The sequence below is a fragment of the Microtus ochrogaster genome, chromosome 16, assembly GCF_000317375.1.
Source record: "Microtus ochrogaster isolate Prairie Vole_2 chromosome 16, MicOch1.0, whole genome shotgun sequence".
NCBI lineage: Eukaryota > Metazoa > Chordata > Mammalia > Rodentia > Cricetidae > Microtus > Microtus ochrogaster.
In genome coordinates, this window is record NC_022018.1 from 47,274,798 (window position 1) to 47,296,704 (window position 21,907).

The 21,907-nt window shown below is 37.1% G+C and overlaps 1 protein-coding gene and 1 pseudogene across 1 annotated transcript in view; both read right to left on the bottom strand.

Annotated features, from left to right (window-relative positions):
- Ranbp9 (RAN binding protein 9) overlaps positions 1-21,907 on the bottom strand; it is an 89,131-nt gene that overhangs the window by 27,581 nt on the left and 39,643 nt on the right. Inside the window, exons 3-6 of the mRNA XM_005355094.1 lie at positions 11,860-11,912; positions 10,455-10,622; positions 5,872-5,894; positions 96-280 (exon numbers count right to left, since the gene is read on the bottom strand). Coding sequence (XP_005355151.1) covers positions 96-280; positions 5,872-5,894; positions 10,455-10,622; positions 11,860-11,908 — 425 coding nt within the window. The 5' untranslated portion in view covers positions 11,909-11,912. The remainder of the gene's footprint in view (positions 1-95; positions 281-5,871; positions 5,895-10,454; positions 10,623-11,859; positions 11,913-21,907) is intronic.
- LOC113456916 lies at positions 816-916 on the bottom strand (annotated as a pseudogene).

Consider the following 21,907-nt stretch of genomic DNA (forward strand, 5'->3'; position numbering starts at 1 on the left):
ACTTCTAGATACATATCTTTAATTTAAAAAGGAATAATTTGCCTTATAAACACTCAGTGTTTACATTCTGTACATTCAAAATTCCTTGCTCTTACTTTTGTATCATGGTCTGCCATTCTCCTTCTCGATCCCCAATAGGAAACCGGTCTATCTGGGCCTGTATTTTGGTTCTCCATTCTCGCATGTAGTCTTCTATATCAAATACAAAAGGATGTTGCCCAAAATTGGCATCAACCACTTCTCCTGGTGTCTGAAGCCCCACAGTAGGATACAAATTTGGCTGTAAGACAACATATTTCTTTAAACATCTATTGATTATACACTAAAGACTTCACTTTCTTTGCAATGCAAGAATAGAACCATAAATTTACTTCATGAATATTTTTAGATCTCAATCAAAGTATTAGTGGAAGACAACTAAAACAACATATTATGTGTTGGACAAAAACTGCTATTTTCTAAACTCTAATCATCAAGAAGGTGTAAACAACTAAGATATTTACATGAATGATTCTGAGACCCTGTTGCATAATCCATGTAGCACTATATGTCTAATATATGAAAAATCTAACCCATGCTCTTAAAACATCATATAACAGTTACAAAGCTTTAGGATTAACACACAACTCAGGTTTATCCCAGCTTTTATATAAGCTACATGTCTACAAAATGCACATTACAGCTAGTTCAAAGAAAATACCATTTATAATCTACTACAATCAACAGCACACTTGGGAGCCCGCCTTTATAAAGTCAGTGGTAAAAACTTGCTTTAAGCAAGACATAGTGTCATCATGGGGATTTTCTTTAAGAAAAAAAATATGCAAAGTTTTGTGAATTTATGTGTCACCCTTGAACAGGGGCCAATATAATCTTCTACCGTTCCAATTTAGAGGATTCTTAATGCAAAATAAAAGCTCAAATGTACAATTTCAAAGGAAGAGACAAATATGAATATTCAAACTGAAATGTGTTCAAAAATACCCTAAGATTTTAATCTGAAAAAAAAAAGAAAATGTAAAAAGTAGCAGCTCAAATATACACACAAAAAAGTCAGGATTCCTTCTTTTGCTGTGATTAAATCACTGCTGCACCCAAAAAGAGACCAAACACTGAGTGTTCATTAAACCTCAGGTCCACTCATTAAAATCAACTGTGAGGTACTTGTTGCCACTTCACAGATGTACAAGTTAAACAATTGCTCAGGGTTGCTCTACTACTAGCAAGCAAAGACAGAACAGAGGCAAACAATACAACATCAAACTCTATCTTTGTTCTGAGACTCCAAACCCTCCCATGCCTTTAGTACTTGGATTTGTGCCTTGTTTCTTTATTATTTTTAACAGTAGTTATCACAAGCATTTTCACAACAAAACAAGGGGGATAAAAGGGGGATAAAATGTGTGCAGAAAGAGATTTTACAGCAGACTAAATATTTAAAAATAATTGTTCAATAAGTAACACAAAACAGAAATAAAATAGTATGTCAAAATAAATACGAAATCTTATTAGATTATTAAGATATCTAGTAAGACAAAGTATTGATTCTTTTGGTGGGAAGATATGGTTATGTATGTTATCAAAACAAGAATCTCAGGATAGCCTTGAACTCATGACACTTTTCCTGTCTCAGCCTTCAAAGTGCTAAGATTACAGGTGTGATCTATCATGCCTAGCTTTAACTTTTAATAATCAGCAGAATTAATTTAAAAAATTAAAGCTAGAGCAGGCTGACACAATACAATCTTCTCATTTCACCAGTCAGAAAGCCTGAGACCAATAATAGCACAGCTTGTTAATGACATCACATAAAAGAAAAAAAAATCTTGTCTCTTTACTTCTTACATGGCAAACTTTTCATAAAAACCATCACAGAATTATTAGATATTTTTCAAACAAAAACATGTAAGAGATCAAAGACAATAAAGACATCAATGGAGGGCAAGACAGTTCTGTAATTTCAGTACAAAAGCTACAAGCTTAAGTGGTTTTGTGGTTTACATGCAGTCACACGTATTTAGAACACACATGGCAGGAAATTCCTTCTTCAAAAACTATCATCCTTGACTATTCAGACACAACAATTTTATGTCTTGTTCAGAATAGAAAAAACTATTTCTACTAATGTACATGTTCAAATTCATACTTAACAACTGAGGTTTTGTTATATTTTAAATATTTCTTCAGAAAAAGGCAAATAATGTATCTGTGCTACCAGCTTGTAGAGTTGGAAAGCATCATCGTTCTAAATGCAAACGGGACTAGAGGATGGCTCGGTTAACAGCACTTGTTGACCTTGCAGATGACCCACATTCAGGCTCCAGAAGCAACGCGGCAGTCCACAGCTGCCTGTAACTCCAGATCCTGGGGTTCATATATGAGTTACACATATGGGCACTAAGCATGCATGTGGTGTGGAGAGAGATGCAGATAAAACATGAGTACATATAAAACTAAAAATAAATCTTAAATGAGAGCAACTAATGACACCAGGAGTATGTACCTGATTTCAAACTGAATTAGCTTGTTTAAAGTTTAAAATACTTCTCAAACAGAAGTGAATTGAGGAAGAAAAAGTATTTTTGTTAAAAAGTTTAAGGTTTAGGCGTAACACTCGGGAGGCTGGGAAAGGATCACAGCAGGTACCAGCCCAATTGGGGCTCCAGAGTGAAACACCATCTCAAACAACAACTAAAGGTGTAATGTTGTCAGAGCTGTATGAGCACACAAGACCAATGAATGGCACAAGGCAGTCGAGGAGAATTAAGGCTTTTTGCAAATATATGGCCTCGGGATTCAATGCTCCAACTAACTCAGAAGAAACTATAGGTAAGGAAAATAAGTATTTTCTGCAACCCCTTTTAAGGGAAAGACTAGCTTTTCTTTTATCTTGCAGTAGAAAAGTGAAGTGCAACATGCAGAAGACCCTTAGAGACACTATAAAGGAAACCGGTAAGAATTACCACCACAACTACCTTGCTCAGTAACAATAAAGTGGCCACTGATTCCCTATAAATGTGTGTGGGAGAGTGGGGGGGGAGGAGATACATACAACAAAGTGGGAAAGAAAACCACTAGACGGGCAGACACACACACACGCCTAAAACCAGGTATGCCTTGTTAAATGATCACTACTGAACTGTCCAACAAAGAGCTGAGACCATTACAGCACAGTCCACCTGAGGACAGGGTATAACATGCTTAGAGCCTAACAAGCAAAATGCCCTGCAACAAAACCCTGTAACTAATTCCAAGTGAATCTTGGGAGGTTTTTTTGTTTTGTTTTGAGACAGAATTTCTCTGTAGCTTTGGAGTCTGTCCTTGAACTCGCTCTGTAAACCAGGCTGGCCTCGAAATCACAGAGATCTGCCTGCCACTATCTCCCGAGTGCTGGAATTAAAGGTGTGTGTCACCACCGCCAGGCAAAGGATTGTCTTGATGACAGACCCCGCAACAGTTAAGGATGCCATCATCTTACCTACTAGAATTTACCTGCAGGGTCTGGGACATAGCTCAGTGGGTAAGTGAACTTGCTGTGAAATCAAGAGTAACTGAGTTCAAGTCCCCAGCACCCATGTAAAAGTCAGACATGGTTGTGTGTGCCTATAATGACAGTGCTGGGGTGTTGCTGCATCCTAACAGCTCCCTTGTGGGAAGGGGTGAGAACAACAGAGGACTCCTGATCTTCTTCTCCTTTGGCGTGTGCCACCCTCACCACATATGTATACGCTCCCACACAAAACAATTTGCACCTGTATACTCTGCTTGTCACTCCCATAAATGCTCTATTTAAAAGCAAATCCCCTCTACTTATACATTTGCTTTTGGAGAATATGGCCATTATATTAGTTTTCCTCTCTGTATTATATCAACTTTTTGTTTTCTAGTGAATCATTTAACAATATTCTGCTAAATCTAACTCAATGGTTTTTTTTTCTACTCATCTGCTTTCCACCACCAGTTACTGCCCTAAATCTCTACTTTCCCCATCACCAAAGTCATCCACAATCTCTTATTTACTCTGGGTTCTCACAGACAGGAGACATCACAGCACTGATATAGTTGATGACTCTCATGGGCTTGGCGTTTCAACACTTGGTCCCCAGCTCGTGATATTATTTGGAGAAGTTTAGGAGGAAACATGTCACTGGAAAACAAGCTTTGAGAATTAATAATCTCTCTCTCTACTTCTAAGTTCTCTCCACTTCGGGTTTGTGGTTGAGAATGTGATCACTCCATCTCCTGCTCCTGTCATAATGCCTGCTGCCAGGCTTCCCTGCCATGATAAGAGACTCTTACCCTTTGAGACATAAGTCAAAACAAATTCTTCCCCAAGTCACCTGTGATGGCGGTGTTTTACCATCTACCAACAAGAAAGCAGTAATACAACTCCTCCTAAATTCATATCTTCATCAGCCTTTCAGTGTTAATTCACTGTCTTCCTTACCTCACTGACGACTACTCAATTTCTCTTTGATAGTTCCTTATTTTCCCCTAAACTTACCATGTCCTAGAAATTCGCCCACTTCTCTTCTGGGTCAACACATAGTTGCACGTTGTTCACAACCAGCTTTAAGACTTTGACACCTAAATGCCAAATGGCCCCCAAGTTTACAGCAGACAATTTTCTTAATTCCAGCTTGCAATCCCAACTGTATACTTGACCTTGACTCTTACATCAAACTAAATTACTCACTCTGCCCCCAAAATGTTCCAACAAACCCAGGTGTGGTGTCTTCTAGGAGGGCTATGGCAGAAGGGCTGCTTGAGCAATTGCTCAAGCACAAGTTTAGGGGCAGATGGAGCAACATGGAGAGTGCCTGTCCTAAAAATAAAACACAAGTGCTGGGTGTAGCTCAGTGCTAAAGCTTTTCCCTACCAAGTACAGGAACCTACAGTTTGATCCTCTGATACAAACTAAGAAAACTTTTCTGCTTTAGATAGGACTAAAAGCAGGCCTATTGTCACCATCCATTCTCTCAGTTCCTCAGGCCTACAATCTTAAAATCAAGTTCTTTCCTTTTCTTTAAAAGATTATTTATTTGTGTGTATGTACATGAATACGATATTACAGAGGCCAGAAGAGTGTGTCAGATGCCCTGCAGCTAGAATTACAGGTAGTTATCAGCTGTCTGGCATGGGTGCTAGGAACTGAATTCTAATTCTCTGGAAGAACAGCATGTATTTTTGATTGGCGAGTCATCTCGTTAGCTTCTAAATCCTGTCTTGGACTCTGCCTGACCACTTTCCTCCTCGCTGTCTGAAATACTCTTGCCCTACACACCCACTGACTTACTCTGTGAAAAGTCTCTGCTCAAGCCCCACTCTAAGAAAAGTGGGCAGCTTCCATGACTCTGCCTGGCCTTTAGCATGTCCTCTCTCTCTCCAAAGTACATAAATTCCTTTAAAATGTCACAATTCACTATTTTGCATGTGCTTACTTTCTAATTTGGCTGTCAAACGACACCAAACACATAGCAGGTTTCCAATATTCCTACATGAATGAACAGTTACAATTGTACAACCCTCCGCTGACATCTTCAAACATAACATTTTAAATGAATGCACAGTAACAAGAGTGTTTTACAGCTAGGGGTATGCCCCAGTGTAAACAAGTGCTTCTTACAAAGAAGGGCACAGGCCTAATCCACAAACAATCAAAAGGGTATTTTGAATAATTTTATGTCATACAACAGGATGCCATGCAATTTAGAGCTTAACTTCTGATGCTCCAGGGTGAGCAGAGAAGGACCCTCTATTTGATGCATAGCACATATACTTATAAGCGAGACTGCTCTACATGTCTACTTCTAGTTTCTTGTATTTCTTTTAGATAAAATAAAAATTATCTTTCAAGAAATTATTTCTTACCGGTAAGTCGGTGAAAGCAATACCTATAAAGAAAAAAGAAAGGTATTAGTGGCTTTTTTTCAAAGGCAAGTAATATCAAAAAGCTAAGTGTCTAACTAAAACAAAGATAGAGAATAGCAAAGGAAGAAAAGATGAAAAAAAGCCTGATTTTTCTCACTAACACTAATGTCTGAGTGGATGCTATTCTACTATGGATCATCAGTCTTATTGAGCACATGCACACACACGCGCGCGCGCACACACACACACACACACACACACACACACACTATTTTGGGGACATTGGCATTAACCCCAGAGCTTTAGAATGATCTTAGACAGACAAACCTTCAGAGTTACATGAGTAAGAACACTGGTTGCAACAGTGTCAGATTTGATTGTTTCGCTTGCAAGCTGTATTATCTACCTCAACACTTAATTCTTGTCTAGATTTAGCTTTTACAAAATTTTAGGTTGGAGCTCAGCATTATAGTGCATGTCTATAATTCTAGCACTCAGAATAGAGAGGCAAGATGATCAGTTCAAGGTCATCCTGAGCGACACAGCAAATTCAAACTCAGCTTGTGGTATAAGAGACTCTGTCTCCAAAAACCAAATAAATAAAAAGCACTTTAGGCGAAAGGAGCAGACATTTTCTCTGTGTTTTTTTTCTAAAGGTAAACAAAAGCAAGTATAATACTCATGTTTAAAACAACACGGTTTCTTGCCAGAACATAATAGTAATGGATGCCTGTTATCCCAGCATTCAGGAAACTGAAGTACAAGAACCTTTAATGAGGCCAATTTGGGCTACGTGCTGAGACCATATCTCAAAAACAGAACAAAACAAAAGAAATCCATTTCTTCTTGAAGGATGAAGAGTGCTCCTAGATGCCTCAACAGGAATTTCAACACAGCCACGTACCAAATACAGCTGAAATACTAATAATGGCTTAAGTCTACCAGCATTCTTAACTACAAAGAACACAACAGATGAGACGAGGCTTTCTGCAGTACCTCACGGACCTCAAGGGTCACAGCAATGTCTAGTCACACACTGGAAGCACCACTTCCCCCCAGCACCAGCATCTCTCCTGCTGGGAAAAGCATCTAAAGCCTAAGAGTATCTAGTGCTGTGCTGTACCAACAGCAAAGCACCCAACCGTAAACTGATTCTACTTATTAAAATAAGAAAATTAAAAGACAGTGAATATAAATATCACAGTCTGAACAACTCTAAACTGAAACTAATGAAACCATTAGTGTCAAATTCTACCTCAACACATGTGATAGGTCATATTCAAAATGTAGGCATACTAAAAGTAGGTCATAAAATTACTTTCGGGGTGTGCATGTAAGGCATATATGAAACCTGAATGAATTTCCTGTTTACACTTGGGTTCCATCTCAAAGATATCTCATTTTATATATGCATATATACACAAACACATACAAATATCCTACAATACAAAATCTGAAATGTTTCTGACCCTAAGCATTTCAGATAAAAGATATCTAACATCTATTTAACAATATATTAATTATATACTTTAATGTAAAAATAATGCTTTGTGGTCGATAAATCTCTGCTTCTATGACTTTTACCAATAAGTAAACAGTGTTCAGGGAGGGGAACTTGATCGGGGGAGGGGGAGGGGAAGGGAAATGGGAGGTGGTGGCGGGGAGGAGGCAGAAATCCTTAATAAATAAATAAATTTTAAAAAACGGTGTTCATCTATCAAAAAGAAAGCAAAGCTGGGAGGTATTTTGTTTTTGTAATTCCATACAAAATATTTTGACTATATTTAGGTTCACTTATAATGGTTGGGAGCTAAATATAAAAATTTATACCAAAATTACCAGAAAATTAAACAATACAGAAAATAAGAGAACATTTTAGCAAAACATGACTATCTCATTTTTAATATTTTTTATAATATAGCCTAATTATTTTTCTCAAAGATATGTATTTATAATAAATCTGTCCAAATTTACATTTTTTTATCAAAAAAATCTTGTCAATAATTGCTAAAGTTTTTGTTTCTTATCGGGAATGCTAATAAAAAACCCAAATTAGTTCCAGAGTTCAAGTTCAGGCATTTGCCAAGTAAGCATCCACAGCATGTGTGGTTCAGACCACAAAAAGGTGCCTATAAAGAAGCTGGTACAACTATTTAAACTTTACTTTTCACTTTCCTGACTTGTCAAGAAGCTTTCTGAAGTGTTATCTTCAGCTAACAAATGATGCTTGATAAGAAAATACATTAAATTTTTCAAGTTAGTTAAGTTCTATACTTAAACGTCTTTTATTTTTCAAAATAAAAAGTTCTCCATTTCTCTTTGTATAATACATTTTGAAAACTAATCCACTAGCTTTACTGTACAAGTCCCCTCTGCAGATGCCCTTGGCAAGATTCGGGGTCAGGAGCTGAGTAGTATTTGATCTTCTAGACTCTAGTCCAGACCAAAATCCTGAGGCCCTTTCCTGAAAGCAGTCAACTAGTTAGTTAATGCTTTCTGCTTTTCACCACACTCCAACTCTGCTACTACAGCCATGGGGAACATGTAAATGAACGGGTGGAGCTGTGTTCAAGAGCAGCTTTGGCTGTCAATTCTAGAGAGGTTCTGTTCACAGGAATAACTTGTCTCCCAGTGTCACCTCTGCAGCCCTGGCACCCCAGCCAAACAGAGGTGCTCAGCAACTATAACTTTTCAGATATCATTTCAGTTTTCCCTGAAGAACTTACTGTGGTTCTAAACACTGATGTGTTACATACAGGTAATGGTTTTTTATGAATTAGAAATGTTCAGCAGGTTGCCTGAGGTCACACAGCAAAAGAAGCCAAGAGTCAAAAACAGTCAAGACTGACTGAAAGGACCTGATTAACCATCATTACACTACCTATATGCTCAAAATTTATTAAATTTATGCAAACCATCAAACATTTCAAATTTACAGAAAATTAGACCGTAATTTCATCATTAGGTACCCTTTTCTTAAGCATCTTACCTTTTAAAATGGCTTTCTTATTCAATGAAAAGGTTTGATTTAAATGTTTGTGAAAATCTAATAGGAAAAAAAAATCACATCACCTGTGATCTTCCCATCTCCCAAAATAAAATTTCTTCTCTGAAAAGTTTAAAAAATTAGTGTTAAAAAGGCTAATTGTGGTTTTCTAAAAATGTCTTGTTTTGCATTTTTGAGCTGTCAAATCTAAAAGCAGACTTCCCTTAAGTTTAAGATCTTAAACAGTTTATGCAGTAAGAACAAGACTAATATTATCATATAATCTGCATGGGGTCACTAACATGATACATGGATAAGAATATAAGACTTTTTTTGATAGACTTGTAACAACTTTTAAGTCATATTTTTTAAAAAAAAAAAAAGAGGCACTTCAGAATTTAAAAAAAATTTCTAAGTAAAAATCTGAGGCTGGAGAGAAATGCAAAGCCTTTGCCCATGGGTTGTGCTGGGGCACTACAGAAAACTGCTGCAGTGCAAATTGAAGTTCAGAATTCTCTTCTATGTAATAGAACACAAATGTCTGTCATTAAAGAAATTCCACTATAGGTAAGACGACGCCTTTCAAACTTTCAAACTACTATCCACAAGTAAAGCTATTTATGCCCTCTAAGGTTATTTAGTTTTTGCTTCTCTTCACTTGAGCCCATTAGAAATAATTTGCTATGAGCATATTAAATTTTCCAATGATAAAAATGTAAGGTTTTAAAAGTGTTAGTCTTACTAGCTTTCCTATTTCTTGCAATTTAAACAGAAATGAAGGCCAGAGAGATGGCTCAGCAGTTAAGAACTCTTCCTGCTTTTCCAGAAGATCCAAGTTCGGGCCCCAGCACCCACACTGGGCAGCTCACACCACTAATACCTCTAGCTTCAGTAGATCCCATGCCTTCATCCGGCCTCCTCCAGCACCCACGCATACATGGCATTCATTCACACAAACATGTCCATGTGTACCCATAAGTAAAATAAAAATACATTTTTAAAGGAAAAAAAACTACTAACTACACATGATGCTAATGAGCATACCTAATTCAGCTAAAGTCTTTAATTTCCTATTATCTTGCAATGTTCCTTTGTTCCATTAACACACTTTAGCCCGTGTCTTTTGTTTCTGTTATATATTTAATTGTCCTGTGCCACAAACTGTCTCAGACACCATCCTTCAGCAGTCACCATTAGCATATCTATCTACTTTAACTATGTTCATTCTGGATCTTTTGCTAGAAATACTGAGTTGTTCATTTCTTTTAACTATTTGTCCACATTATTCTTAGAACTGATATTATTGTACTAGAGAATTGGATAACCAGTAAAGAATTTTTTCAAACCAAAGTTGGAATTTCTGTAACTAGAATCAATGGCTCAACACTAAGCAGTACTTCTATTGTTACGTCTGTACATAAGATAAGTTGTTGGCATTCACAGGATATGAATTTTTATCACTTCCTTAGCATCCATATAAACAGAATAAAAAGGCATCTGTTCATCAAACAGAACCACATAATAAATATAACCATCAAGCACTAGTAAAATAATCACAATATTTGGTCATTTTGCATGCAATACAACATCTCAGTACCTAAACTATGTCCATTCTTCGTGTAAAAGCAGGTATTGTTGATAAGATTAACACAACAGCCAATGACATCACCAGTTGTAAAAGTTGGTCCATACGGTTGTCCAGTTCCAGAAGAACAAAACGAATGTCCATCATCCCCATGGTAACCATATGAATGTTTATCCCAACCTAGAGAGACAGGTTCAGTATATTTACAATAAACAACAAAGTTCCTCAGCTGTCATTTATTCACTAATGTTTTAAGATTGTGCCAGAATAGCACAACACATAATATAAACCTCCAAATGTACACCTACATTCTCAAGAACTATGTTATAAAGAGATTTCAGCATTAAGATGTTGTCTAAAGCATTAAGGTAAATAAACTCACCACCCAGAACACTAAAAAGAAGTACTGAAGAGAAAGGATTCCTACCAGGAACATGAACATAAACACAGCAGTCACAGTGGGAGCATGTATTCCATGAATTACTTCTTTAGCTAATATAGCAAAGGAATTTTGCTCTAATATGAATAACACACATAAACTTTAATGTAAAATAGATTATAATTCTTTAAAAAAATATTTATTGATTGATTATGTATGCAATATTCTGTCTGTGTGTATGCCTGCAGGCCAGAAGAGGGCACCAGACCTCATTACAGATGGTTATGACCCACCATGTGGTTGCCAGGAATTGAACTCAGGACCTTTAGAAGAGAAGGCAATGCTCTCGACCACTGAGCCATCTGTCCAGCACTAGATTATAATTTTCATTTACCACAAATTTCTCAAGGCTGTGATCCATATGTAAAAGTCATGTAATCTTTGATCTCTTTACATACATTCTTATAATTAAGACCCTCTTAACTTTTAGCAGAAACACACAGGGAAAGCACATCAAGTTACATAAGAATATAATTAGATGGCAGCAGTACTAGCTTGATTTGTTCGTGTCTCAGTGTATTTCCTGTAGTTTTGTATACGTATTTTACATTAAAAAAATTTCCTCTACTTCCGACTTTTAACATCAGGAGAGAGAATCAATTCCTTCTGTCTGCACACTCCTGAACTTACTTCTGTCATTTATCTATACTCTTACAAGGTCACACAACGCACTTTAAAGATTAAAGGTCAGGATGTGACTGGTGACAACAGAACCAGTCAAATTAAAGTGTTTCAAGTGGTTGATACAAGTATATAAAGTTAAAAAGGACAAAACAGTAACAGAAAAACAAAGCATAGGTATTATGCTATGTATGTTCTACAAAAGAACATGAAATTTAAATACATCTAAACTCCACTCAACTTCCACTTAGAATCCATAAGTGATTAATTAAAAAAACCTCAGTATCGTTTAAAAATTTTAACCAGAAATATCAGTCCTAAGACTCTAACAATACTGTAATTCACTTGCAAGTGTACCTGGTAGTCTATTCATGTTCACACCTTGAGCAGAAAGACCAATTCCCATGTAGCTGTTGGAGAGCAAAGGAAAGGCAGGTTATTACAGTCGGATATACACAAATCACTAAACACTCTAAAACATAGTCAGAACCAAGCCCAAACTGAAGCTCCTAAGTAAGGTAGTCACGGAAATGTTATTACAGTGTATTCCATAGCAATAAAGAGCACTATTAACCAGCAAAAAAACCTATATCCCCAACAAACTACAGTAATCACTCATAAGCACATTAAAAATATTAGTAAGGGCTGGAGAGATGGCTCAGTAGGTGAGATGACACCCACAGCCAAGCCTGATAACCTCAGTTCAGACTTCAGGATCCACATGGTGACTGCCTTTCAGAAACTGTCCTCTGACGTCCATATACACAAAGTGCCAATAAGAAGAAATCTGAGAGATCAAATAACTTCATAATATACCTTAGGGCTTTGAAAAAACGAGAACATGAAAAACCTACCATCAGTAAGTGGGAAGAAATAATATCAGAGCCGAAATTGATGAATTAGAAACTAATGATAATACACATCACTAATGCCAAGTTACTTTTTTGAAAAGATTAAGATTTGTTAACCCTTGGCCAAGCTAACCAAAAGAAAAAAAGGCCCAGTTTTAAAAATGAGAAATGAAAGGAAGCCTTTACAACATATTCCGATGTAATTCAAAAGGTAACAATGACAAACCCTAAAAATATTATACAGTCTACTAAATTGGAAAATCTAAAAAACAAATAATTTCTTTTAAACATGTATGACCTATCAAAATAAAACCAAAAGATGAATATTTCAAACAGATCTATAAGAAGTAGTGAGATAGAAACAGCAATTAAAAAAACAAAACAAACAAAAATCCCAGTTAGTGAGATGTCTCACCAGGTAAAGGTGCTGGGACCCCCATAAAGGAACAAAAAGCTAACTCCCCATAACTATTCTGACCATCACACACCACCATTATAAATAAACGTCACAATTGCTTAGCTTAAAAAAAAAAAGTTAAGCTGGGTGGTGGTGGCGCACGCCTTTAATCCCACCACTCGGGAGGCAGAGGCAGGAGGATCTCTGTGAGACCAGCCTGGTCTACAGAGCTAGTTCCAGGACAGGCTCCAAAGCCACAGAGTCTCGAAAAACCAAAAAAAAAAAAAAAAAAAAAAAACACTCAGGAAAATATTTACAAACTGAATTTGAGAAAACACCAAGGAGATTATCATGATCAAGTTGGCTTAATTCCAGAGACACAGGGATGGCTAGTTATAATAAACATTACAAATTATATAAATGGACAAGGACAGAAATCCACATGGTCATCCCAAAAAAGGGAGAAAAGGCTTCTGAAGGTACTGTTTCATGATAAACTTGAAGAAACTGAGAGTATAAAGAATTTAACACAACACAGTAAATACTATGTATAATAAACCTATTGACAACATTATACTAAATGGTGTAAAAAACTCAAAAAGCATTTCCACTAAAACCAAGAGTTAAGACAAAGCTATCTTCTCCTAAACTCACTCTTATTCAATATGGTACTGGAAGTCTTAGCAAGAGAGTAAGACAAAAATTAAACAAAATGGACACAAATAGGGAAGAAGTCAATCTATCCTTATTTGCAAAGTATAATTTATATATGAATATGAAAGAAAGACCCTAAAGGCTCCACTAGAAGACTTAGAACTAACTGATACTCTAAAAAGTGGCAAGATACAAAATTAACATACAAAACTAAGTAGCCTTCCTATATCAAGAAAGCTATCAGGGAAATAATCCTATTCATAGCCAAGGTAAATACATACACACATACATATATACCTTGAAAAAAAAAAAACAACTAACCAATGATGGGGGATGCTGCTCTGTATGCTGTGAATACGTTTTATTACCACGGGTTAATAAGGAAGCTGCTTTGACCTTTGACAGGACAGAATATAGCTAGGCAGGAAATACAAAGAAAAATACAGGGAAAAAGAAGGCAGAGTCTGGGAGACATGAGCAATTGCCAAAGAAGCAAGATGTGAGGTAACACGAGGCCATGTAGTGATATACAGATGATTAGAAATGGGTTAATTTATATGTAAAGCTAGTTAGTAAGAAGCCTACGCCATCAGCCAAACAGTTTGTAATTAATATCAGCTTCAGAGTGGCTATTGGGGGAACTGGCAGGCGAGAGAGAAACCTCCAGTTACAAACCAAAGTAAAGGTTCTACATTAGTTTCATTTATGCATTTATTTTTATGTATCTTTGTGTGTGGGGGTAGATGTTAAAAGACAACATGTAGGAGTTGGTTCTCTCCTTCTGCCATGTGGATCTTTGGTCATGAACTCAGGTATTCAGAATTGTCAGCAAGCACCCTGACTTGATGTGTCATTTCATCAACCCAGGAATCTTTAAAACATACAACACTGGGGGACTGGAGAGATGATGGCTCAGTAGTTAAGAGCACTGACTGCTCTTCCAGATGTCCTGAGTTCAATTCCCAGCAACCACGTGGTGGCTCAAACCATCTGTAATGAGAGCTGATGCCCTCTTCTGGCCTGTAAGTATACATGTAGGCAGAACATTGTATACATAAGGAGAAGACAGAATGACCTTCCATACTCATGGATTGAAATAATTCTGTAAAATGACTCTCCTAACCAAAAGTAACCTAGAGATTCAATGTAAACGCCATCAAAATTCCAATGCCACTCTTCATAAAAACTGAAACATCCATCTTAATCAAAAATTTAAAAGAATTTCACACAGGGGCTGGAGATGGCTAACCAGTTAAGAGTATTTGGAGGATCCAGGTTCAATTCCCAGCACCCATTATGGCAGCTCACAACTGTCTATAACTCCAGTTCTGGGGGACCCTATACCCTCTTTTGGCCTCCATGGGCACCAGAAAAGCATGCGGTACAGGCAAAATGCTGACAAAACATTAAAAAAAAAATCTCACTCAGCGTGATGCTTATTTTCAACTCGATTGGATCCTAACTGTGGATGCAATTTCACCAGCCACCTCAAACTCCTACTGCCATGGCTTCACTAGGCGAGGGCTATAACCCTCAATTGTGAACCAAAACAAATTATCCCTTCCTTAAGTTGCTTTTGCCAGGTATTTTGTCCTAGCAAAGTGTAAGGTAATTAAGACAGACCTTCAAAGCAATCCTGAGCAAAAATAATGCTGGATGTTATCACTATACATAATTTGAAATTGCATTACAGAGCCTTAGTAAAGTAGGGGCATGGCACTAACAAAACAACAATACATCGACCAATGCAATAGATGGGAGATCCGGATACAATTCATGGAGCTACAGCCACCGATTTTTGTTTTTTGTCTGTCTTTTTACAAAGATGCCAAAAAATACCCAAGGCAAAAAAGACAGCCTCTTTAACAAATGGCATTTAGTAAAATTGAATGTCTACATGAAGAGTGAAACTAAATATTTGTTCTCACCACATACAAAATTCAACCTCAACTATATCAAATATATAAAACGTTTTATAACGTAAGACTTGAAACTCTGAACTGCTTGAGGAGAAAGTAAATAAAACATTTCAAAAAAAAATAAAAATAAATAAAAAAAAATTTCAAGATACTGGCTTAGGCAAGGCCTTGCTAAATAGGCCCTGCTCCAGTCACTCAGAACTAATACCAGCAAAGACAAATGGAACCTCTAGAAATTAAAAAAAAAAAAAGTTTCCATACAGCAAAGAAAACAGTTAATCAAGCAATCTACATAATGAATCACTGCCAGCTATAATCCAACAGATTATTAACTGGAATTATATAAAGACTAAAACACAATAATACAAGCAACCAATCAAAACTGTGCTATGTAACTAAACACAGTTCTCAAAAGAAATACAAAAGGCCAATAAAAATAAAGTGTTCAAAAATTCTTAGCCATGAGGAAAATGCAAATCAAAAGTACTCTTCAGAGTCTATGGTTACTGAAGGCAGATGATGGTGTCATCCTCTCTATTTTTCAAGACAGGGTCTCTCACAGAACTTAGAGTAGGCCATTTTACTAGACAGAGAGGCTGGATAGCGAAACCCCCAGGATCCGCCTTTACTAAAACCCTACCACAGGGGTGACAGACAAAAGCCACCAGGGATCTCAATGCAGGCCTTCAAGTTTGTAGATATGAACTTTCCCCACTGAGCTACCTCAGTCTGGGAAATATTTTCTTCAGTGATACATACAGCATGCTAACAGCTATGCTGATAACTGATAATAATAGGAGTGAGCAATATCACTCTGGGCAGGTGGTTCTGGGCTAAATCAATTCTAGATGACTCTAGGCTTTATCAAGCTGATAATAAAGACTTTCTAGGACAATGTACAATTTTCAAAATCTTATAAACACCAACAGAAGCTGGGAAAGTTTAAAACAGAAATAAATATAATATACCTGTAAGTGCAAAAACTAGATAACAGTAAACTGAATCCAACTGTCAAATGTCTATGTTGACTATAATTGTATCAAGATTTTAAATGTCATTTGATAATGTTCAGTCATCATTCCTCACAAAACATTCAGTAAAGTAATAAAAGGAAATTACTTAATATAGTATTCTTTTTCCCCGAACTCCAATATAACCCCCACACAAAACAATAACTGTGAACAACAGTGAAGCCATTGTCCACTACAAACAAGAACAAGGAGCTGCTTGTGTTAAACATTGTTTTGGAGATCCTATAAAACTTAATGTAAAACAAAAAATAACCAGTAAAACATTAAAAGGCAATGTATCCTTTTGTAACTGGTATAATTATATACATATAGAACCACAGAAACTATTCAAAGCATTTGAAATTAGCTAGGTAGTTTTGAAGGATAACTGGATATTAAGGAAACCAACTGTAATTGACTTCCAGCAATAGCCAGCTGAGAAGAGGAGCAGTGTATTAGTCACAAAAACTATACAATATTAATAAAAGTTTTAGAGTAATGCTCAAAAACAATGTTGTAAATCTCTAGGCATATGTATCTAAATAACTTGACAACAGATGTTTTTATAAAATAGCGTTCTCCACCTTCCTAATGCTGTGACCCTTTAATTCAGGTTGTAGTGACCTCCAACAATAAAATTATTTTTGTTGCTACTTCATAAAGTGTAATTTTGCTACTATTAGGATTCATAACATAAATACCTGTGTTTTCTGATGGTCTTAGGTAATCCCTGTGGAAATTTCGCATACAAACAGTACATTTCAAGGCACATTCCAATCCAATTCTTAATCCAGAAGAAAATTATTTTAAAGTTTACATATACAAATACAGAATTCCAAGAAAAGACAAAGCTTAGGTAAATAGCGGGCCATTCCCTGCTAATAACTTTCAGTTGATGACAATTCTGAGGAATATTACTAATAAGAGCTACTGTGAGTGAGGCAAAGGTGACAGAACAGGAAGAAGCATTTGCAGGCTGGCTGAGGACTAGTAAGAAGGCCCACACACCCTGTGCCATTTGAAGGGAGCAGCCCCAAACTAGCTCCCAGAAGAGTACAGGTTGTGACTGTGTGTGCTCATTCCCAGGTGCCTACAAGTCTCTTGTAGAAGAACAACAGGAACAACCTGATTCACAAATACTATGACCTAAACTAACTTTAGGAAGAAAGGGTTTATTTTACATTACACTTCAGGTAATTACTCCATCACAAAGGAAAGTTGGGGCAGGAACTAAAGCAGAAGCCATGGAGGAATACTGCTTACTGACTTGGCTCTCCCATGGCTTGCTCAATCTGCTGTCTTATATACCCCAAGACCACCCAACTCAGGGGTGGTATCATCCCCAGTGGGAGTTGGCTAGGTAGGTCCCTTCACAGCAGCATCAATTAGTTAATAATAACAATTAATAAAATGCCCAACAGACTTACTGATGGAGGCAATCCCTCAGTCAAGGCTCCCTCTAGTTCCTAAACAACTAATCAGCACAAGCCGCATTCGCCAAGCCTGTTGCTTAATTACAGACTGGACCACACCCCTCTCATACTAAGGAAGTTAAGAAAACAGGATACCACCTGTTCCCTGAGGTTAGAAGACATCACAGTCTGGGTAGAAGGCAAGAGAGGAGGAGGGAAATTCTGGACAATGATCTAGACCAGTTCTTAACGATCAGTCATCGAATCAGCAACACTCCTCCCACATCCCACAGAAGACCTAGAAACTCTAAAAGGAACTCTAGACCAACTAGGCCTAGTAGGCCTCCAACTAGGGGGTTCTGACCCCTTTGGGGGTTGAATTACTCTTTCATAGGGGTTGCATATCAGATGTTTACATTATGATTCATAACTAACAAATTATAGTTATAAAGTAGCAACAAAATAATTTTATGGTTGGGGGCCACTACAACCTGAACTAGATTAAAGTATTAACTGTATTAAACTGCATTAGGAAGGTTGAAAACCTCCCTTCTTTAGACTCAGGTCCAAGGAGTTGGAATGAGTACAAACAATAATAAAATAAAATAAAAATAAAAAATGCTAATCTGCACAGAAAATAGATGAAATATTAAGCTTCCTAATGAAAATGAGGCCACAAAATTCTGATATAAAACAAAATTAACAATACCATGATTTTATTATGGATGATGCAACTCAATGAAGAGCAGCATTTACTTGTTGGTCATTAGAGTGGGGGTGAGAGGGCACACGTGTGTGAGTCAGAGGAAAACTTCACGCTACTGGTTCTCTCCTCCCACTTAAGTAGGCTCAGGAGAGCCAATTCAAGCTGCCAATCTTTGCATAAGTGCTTTTTACCCACTGACCTATATAACCCATCTCATGAACCTGGCAGCATCTTATTTTTGTTAGTAAATAGGGATTTTTATAAAGAAAGAGAATCCATAATCACTAGAAGGAAAAAAAAGAAACAAACATGGGACACCCTCTTTGCCGAGATCATTTATCTAGTAGTTTGCCAGAGTTAAAAAGAGTATTGTTGAAATGAAAATGTACACCATTTAAGAAGGTTAAACACCGGGCGTTGGTGGCGCACGCCTTTAATCCCAGCACTCGGGAGACAGAGGCAGGTGGATCTCTGTGAGTTCGAGGCCAGCCTGGTCTACAAGAGCTAGTTCCAGGACAGGCTCCAAAACCACAGAGAAACCTTGTCTCGAAAAACAAAAACAAAAAAAAAAAAAAAGAAGGTAAATTAAAAAAACATTAATTTACATTTAGAAAATCAATAGAAGATGCAATGCAAAAAGTTACTAGGGAGGAGAGGCATTAACCAACAAGTGATATTTGTTACTGGACATCCACTCTCAACAACTAATGACAAAAACCATGGTGGGTACAGGTCAAATTATTGGTGTACTAACTGCCAACCTCAAACTTGAATGCCCAAGGAAAGCAGTAAGACTGAGAAGAAAAGGAGACAGTATCAAAGCATGTAAAAACCAATCATTTACTAAAAATAGACTTTATCAAAGAATGTTTTAAGGATGTATTTCAGCAGAAACGAATGCATGGGCCAAAGCAATCATCAGCACAGAAAAAAAAAATCACTAAAATGGTCATCAGAAACTAAATGTTATTGAGATTTTTAAAATCTATATTTTGCACAATTTCCCAGCTATAACTAACAAAGACTTGACAAAAAGAAAAGAAAAATAAGCAAACAGGAAAACACGACTGGCACGTACAGAAATCAAACCAGCTGTTAACATGCTCAGGATGAAAAGGAGAAAAAAACAGCTTGTTTTAAAGGAAAAATAGGAAGTCTCGGGAAGAAGAAAAAGAACAAGGAGAACTGAGAGCGTCTGATTGTTTCTCCTTTGTTGAAAGGTACTTTCCAATGGGATGGTATGAGTGAGGCCTTTGAGTAGTGATTAGATCACAGAAACTCTCCCTTTAGGAATAGGGTTAGTGCCTGTAAAACCCGTGTCCCAGGGAGAGTAGCACCATGACCAGAAGAGGACACAGCACTATCTATGGAAAAACTCTCACCAGAGACCAAACTTGCTGATGCCCAGATCTCTGACTTCTCAGTCTCCATAATTTTAAGTAATAAATGTTGTTTACAAAATAAATTACCCAGTGTAAGGTAGTTTATTATAGCAGCCTAAACAACAGACTAACAGACTAAAATAAACCAAATCCTGGAGCCAAAAATAACTTGACTATTTCCTGATATGATTAATAGCAAGATAGAAGATGGCAATGTATGTAAACCTGACTACAGACCTTGAAATGGGGGGCGAGCCTAGAGGTGGGAGGATGTGCTTGGAACAGTACTAAAACATCTAACATACATGTAAACCAGAGCACCAGAAAGAAAAGGAATGGAGCAGAAAAAAATAATTCACAACAATTTTCCAAACTTGGAAAGACAAAAAATTGTAGATTCAAAGAAAATAAATTTTTAAATAAGTTAAATACAAAGAGAGCCATAAGGTAGGGGGAAAAAAACCACAGTTGTTCTCATTGCAAATACCCACTGGCATGAACACTATTTTGTGCTATTAGTCATCAAGAAAAGGCAAATTCTAACTGCAGTGCGATACCATTACACAAGACCCAAACAGTTACTATTTATAGCAGACAAAACCATATCAAAGGCACCATGAAATTTCACTAGGAAAAACACAGACATATTCCTACCAGGTCACATGTGTCAAGCTAGCAAAGCCAACCACTGTAGCTATTATATAGTCATGACCGTTATAAGGGGTTAAATTTATCTTGAAAAACATTAAAAAAAAGATGAATAAAAGAAAGAACAAGGAAATGGGATGTGAGATAAAGCAATTACCATCACTTCTATACCATGATATGTGTTCTTAAAAATATATATACTATATGAAATTGCAGAATAAGAACTAAAGGGCTGGGACTGAAGAGATACCTCAGTGCAGAGGAACCTGTTCAATGTCCAACACCCATAGCTTACAACTGATCTGTAACTCCAGTTCCAGAGGGACCAACACCTTCTTCTGGCCTCTGCAAGTAAGTACCGCATGTACATGGTACACAAACATAGATGTAGGTAAAAACATCCATACATATAAAAAAACAAACAAAAACAATTTTTAAAAAGATCTTATAGGAAAAAATGAGATATGGCATGTAAAACCTTTGCCATACATTAAAAAAAAACATGATTTTCCATGTGCTAAAATTATAAAATACTCTGGGCCGTGGTGGCACACGCTTTTAATCCCAGCACTCAGGAGGCAGAGGCAGGCAGATCTCTGGGAGTTCAAGGCCAGTCTGGTCTACTGAGTGAATTCCAGGACAGGCCCCAAAGCTACAGAGAAACCCTGTCTTGTAAAACACAAAACAAAACAAAATTATAAACTACAATAAATTAGACACTTTATCTTGAAAACAGTTTGATATTTAGGTAAGAAGCAAGTGTCACAGGGTATGGTGGTATGGATGAAAATGGCCCCCATAGGCTCACATGGAGTGGCACTAAAGGTGTGGCTTTGCTAAAGGAACTGTGTTACTGGGGGTGGGCTTTGAGGTTTCAGGTGCTCAGGCCAGGCCCAGAGTCTCTCTCTGCTGCTTGCCTATCCAGATGTAGAATTCTTTGCTCCTTCTCTAGAAGGACATCTGTCGGTGTACTGCCAAGTCCCACCATGCCAATAAGGGACTAATCCTTTATAAGAATCGCCATGGTCAAGGTGTCTCTTCACAGCAATAGAAACTCTAAGACACAGGGCTACAGCTTAAAAGTTTCTGTGCAGCCATGGGAGGAAAGTTACGGGGCAGAGGGAAGTTTGCAAACACAGTAAAGCTGGGTTTGCCTCATAACACACAGATAACCAAACAGTTGATAAATGTTCAGGGTGCTGTGTAGTAGAATAGGCAGAAACTCAATGGTAGTAAAATTTGCTTATATAGACGAGCAAGAAATTTACTGTCCTGGCACTACATGTTTATGAAAAGTAACAGTCAACGATTTCTTCAGATCAATATTTCAAGACAGAAAATTTCAAATTATTAATTCTTAAGTATTTTTGATGTGGGAATGATTTCTTATTAATAAAGAAACTGCCTAGGCCCATTTCATAGGCCA